Genomic DNA, 4102 nt, shown 5'->3' with positions numbered 1-4102 from the left:
GTCTGAAGGAGGAAATATGGATTAAGACTGAATCATATTCATTTATGCAGCTTTGTGTGAAGTTGCGTTTTTTTGGATTACGTGCGTAACAACAGTCACTCAACAGGAACATCTTTCAGAATCAGTAAATATTGACACATGCCACACTGTCAGTGGACGTTGTGAACGTTTCAGTGAATACAAGCACAGAACTGCGATACATTTAAATATAATTCAGATTTAATTCTATTAAATTAAAAGTGCAATTCACGTTATGTTGATACAGCACATATAGTTTCCAATAGGGCCCATTTGTTTTTTAAGTGACGCATTTCCATTGCAAAGATTTCTACTAATTCAGATATAACCAAATTAACATCCAAAAATATTCTCATCTCGGTGACCGAGAGAAGTTTACGACCATTTATATTTGACTTCTTGTCCGCAATTAATCCGATAATAATGTAAAGCTTCCAGAAATTGTAATCAAAGAAATATAATTATTTCTATTGTATTCCAAGATTTATTAATAGGCCTTTGAATATTTACAAACTCATATTTAACAGACGCTTAATGGATGAACAGAATAACGTAGAGAGTGGTAAACTGGTAATGTGACATCTGGTGACCTGCCCAGTTTAAAACTAGTTGCCTAAATATTGTTAAATGTAGTCAAAAATGTATGGTTTCAATCTAACATGTCTTTTTCTTTGATCAGAATAAAGATGCAAATACAGCAGCTTTCAACGTAAACGTAGAATATAACTGCAGCTCAGTAAAGGAAACACATTGAGGCAATGTAGGCCTAAATATTAGAGCAATTTATTAAAAGGGTGAGGCGTATTTAAAAAGAATCTTCGAACTGTACTGTTTGGATATTACTTGCTAATAAGGAACAAAAGCACTAAGAAATATATTTGGAGAAAGAAAATATACAAGTTCATCTCGATACCCTTCAATATTAAATGTCCGTACAAACATTTACATATTAAAGTGATTATTTGTCACAATCACTAGGAATGAGTATGTTGTGTGTGTTTAGGCCTAAATGTTTATTATTAAAATAAAGATTGTCCCGCACTTTACACCGTCGCTTTATTACGGTTGCTGTCTCGGTCATAGACAACATATCTGGGTAATTATTATATAATTAAATTAGAATAAAATAATCATATTAATATTATTTTTTATCCTTAACATTTATATTATTATTCATTAAAGTCTGTAAGCACCATTTGACCAGAATGATCTCAAAGTCGCCGCTAGATGGCGATGTCAGCCTATATTTCTACTCCAACCAACCTCAACTGACTTATTTCCTCTTTTCCCAAAGACACAGACCTCTACTACACATTGGAAATTTCGGACCTTCAAAATAGAAATTTGCCTAAAGTAGTCTTGTTCTGGATAAAGAAAAGCTGCTACAAACTGAGCAAGGCAGCAACAAGACACTATTTAAACCATAGTTCTCACATGCAGCAGAAGTATGGGCCTTAAATCTGTATTTTAAAGTGTAGCGATAATGGAGGAGCATTAAATAAAACTACAAACTGAGCTATCGTCACGTCATGCCATAAGAGAGATCCATGTTCAACATAACTACATACATTCCAACAAAGTCCATATTTTATTGAGACGGACTTTAGCACCGACATACTGGACTCACACACAAATAACCTGGATAACAAGCCGGGATTTACTTTATATACAACCACATGAATACGCACACATGATAAAACGCTATGATTGACATGATCACATATCCCGAACGATTATCTAAGCATTATAATAAGAATTGCACCATTGACTGGATATGGATGAGAGCACGGGTTCATATGATACTACTAAACTTCATACAAGCTAAGCATGTGAGTTAGGTTTTAAAAAAGGAAGCCAGGAGAGATTAATATTTAACATTTCCAAGGTCCAAATCCCTAACACCATCACATCCTGTGAATCTTTCAATGTTTATCACCGTCGATAAAGTTGCAGATAAAGGCGTAGCTCGGTGGCACACACCTTTCTGACCCGGGGTCAGTTTTTCAGTTTTCCTGTGTTGAGTGAGCACGTCGAGAAAAGAAAACAAAAAAAAAAGAAAAAAAGAAAATACTGCAGCTATCTATTTTCTTTCTTTTCTCTCCACTTGGCTCCTTAAACAAAACACTATGTTACAGTAAGTGGAGGAGGGTCCAGCATTCGTAGGCCTCAGAAATTTTGTTCCAAAAGCTCCGAGAAATTATTTGGTAACATACAAATAAATCATGTTCAGTCAGGAAGGAGTTTTGGTGTTTCAATCCATGAGTCCACACGTCTGTGTGTGTGTGTGTGTGTGTGTGTGTGTGTGTGTGTGTGTGTGTGTGTGTGTGTGTGTGTGTGTGTGTGTGTGTGTGTGTGTGTGTGTGTGTGTAGGCCTAGTAGTGTGTCTCCCACAGACAGCCTATTGTCCGTAATAAAAATAAAACAAACTAGCTGATTGGTTTCAATTTGTTGACGACTTTCTTCTCCTTCACTCGTCTGTTCTGAAACCATATCGTGACCTGCCTCTCGGACAGGTTGGTCTGGGCAGATATCCTCCTCCTTTTGTCCTTGGTGATAAATTTATTGGCGGCGTACTCGCGCTCGAGCTCCTTCAGTTGCACCTTGGTGTATGGCACGCGCTTCTTTCTTCCCCGTCGGTAGGAGCCAGACTCCCCTCCGGTGTGGGACACCGAGTCTAAATATAATAACAATTAAATTAAAAAATCAGACAAAATAAGCCTCTTCAACAAGTGGTTCAGTTTCACATTTAACGCTCAAAGTTGGATTTTCCTATTAATAAATGGACATTTGTTTATACTGAGCCACACATTTCCAGTAGCTATAAAAAATCAAATCTTTCTGGAATTGCTATGGAGAGTTACACGTATAGTGAAAAACAAGTCTAAATAAGTTCCACTACTCTGATAATCACAGTTGATCAATGCAAATATAAAAGTAACTATTGTCCACGGTGAGGACATTTAAGATGCGCTTAGATTATTTCTCCATTTTTAAGTAAACTAAAGATTTTTTTTCCCCATTCCATTATTTTAGTAATTATGTTCCCAAGCTATTTGTTTTGCTGTTTGTTCTGCAGGTTGACACAGCAACTGACATTTCAAACACCCCCCTTTCTATGCAATGTGAATCCTGTTTGCTGTGTAGAAACAAACGAACATGTCTAGCAGCTCTGTCCTGCAACAGCTGGACCTTGGAGGGATGCAGCCTACCTGGTATGGAGGACTTCCACATGTGGCCGGGCTGGGGCTGCTCCTTGGCGCAGTAAACCTGGCCGTTCCAGCCATTGGCGGCCAGAGTCCACGGTTGGTAGGTCTCCATGGGTAGAAGGGACTCGTGTCTGGCCTCAGACTGGCTGAGAGTTGGCACGACGGGGACGTCCAGGTAGCTGGGGACAGGTTGGTAGGGCCCTGAAGAGTAGGTCGGATAAAACGCGAATTCCTTTGCCCTGGAGGTGAAGTCGTCGCTGGACGCGGACGTGTCCATGTACTTCTCTCCATACGCAGACGGGGGCTGCGCTCCGCACGACTTAATGCTGCTGTGATGCGACATTCTGCACGGATAATAGCCGCTGCCGAAGTACCCATAAGGCAGAGACGCACTGGAGGAGTTCTGCGCCGCGGAGCAGGGACTGCACTGCTTCACTGGCTCTCCCATGCTGGAGGTGGGCACCTCGCTGGACGAGTAAGCCGTGCTGGGTGCCAGGGACGCGGGGTGCGCCATCAGATTCCTGCACTGGTTCGCAGCAAAGTTGCCACCAGCAAAACCCTCCATGTTCTTGACTTCATCGGAACCTCCGCCGTTGTCGTAGAGGAACATCACCGACGGGTCGACCCAGCGAGGACGGAGGAGCAGTGACGTTGTCATAGCACGACATGCAACATTGAAGCTTCTGGCTCTTTTTTAAAAAGCACAGAGACTGAGAAAAGGAGATACTGGTTCCCAGAGAGTAATACCACTCTGACGCGCACAAGAGCGCAGAGGTGGAGCAGTCATTGGCCCAGATGTTAACACGTGACCAGGTTATGCAAAGAGGACGGTAAACATCACCATCGACGGATAATTAAATGGAGAAAAATGCGGCGAA

General features: G+C 41.0%; 1 protein-coding gene across 1 annotated transcript; it reads right to left on the bottom strand.

Moving 5' to 3' along the window:
- Positions 1-2444: 2444 nt before the first annotated feature.
- hoxa13a (homeobox A13a) lies at positions 2445-3882 on the bottom strand. Its single transcript, XM_054606278.1, has 2 exons — positions 3228-3882; positions 2445-2692 (listed from the first exon to the last, which is right to left on the bottom strand). Exons 1-2 carry the CDS (start codon positions 3880-3882, stop codon positions 2445-2447), a joined length of 903 nt encoding a protein of 300 aa, XP_054462253.1.
- Positions 3883-4102: the final 220 nt, after the last annotated feature.

Source organism: Anoplopoma fimbria, chromosome 10 (genome assembly GCF_027596085.1).
Source record: "Anoplopoma fimbria isolate UVic2021 breed Golden Eagle Sablefish chromosome 10, Afim_UVic_2022, whole genome shotgun sequence".
Classification (NCBI taxonomy): Eukaryota; Metazoa; Chordata; class Actinopteri; order Perciformes; family Anoplopomatidae; genus Anoplopoma; species Anoplopoma fimbria.
The sequence above is the reverse complement of the archived record's forward strand: the minus strand, read 5'-3'. Positions and strand labels throughout refer to the sequence as shown.

Excerpts from the sequence above, each read along its gene's own strand:
- hoxa13a (XM_054606278.1), bottom strand. The coding sequence starts at position 3,882 with ATGACAACGTCACTGCTCCTCCGTCCTCGCTGGGTCGACCCGTCGGTG. Across the intron at positions 2,693-3,227 it reads GTGGAAGTCCTCCATACCAG|ACTCGGTGTCCCACACCGGA; the intron begins GTAGGCTGCATC and ends TATTATATTTAG.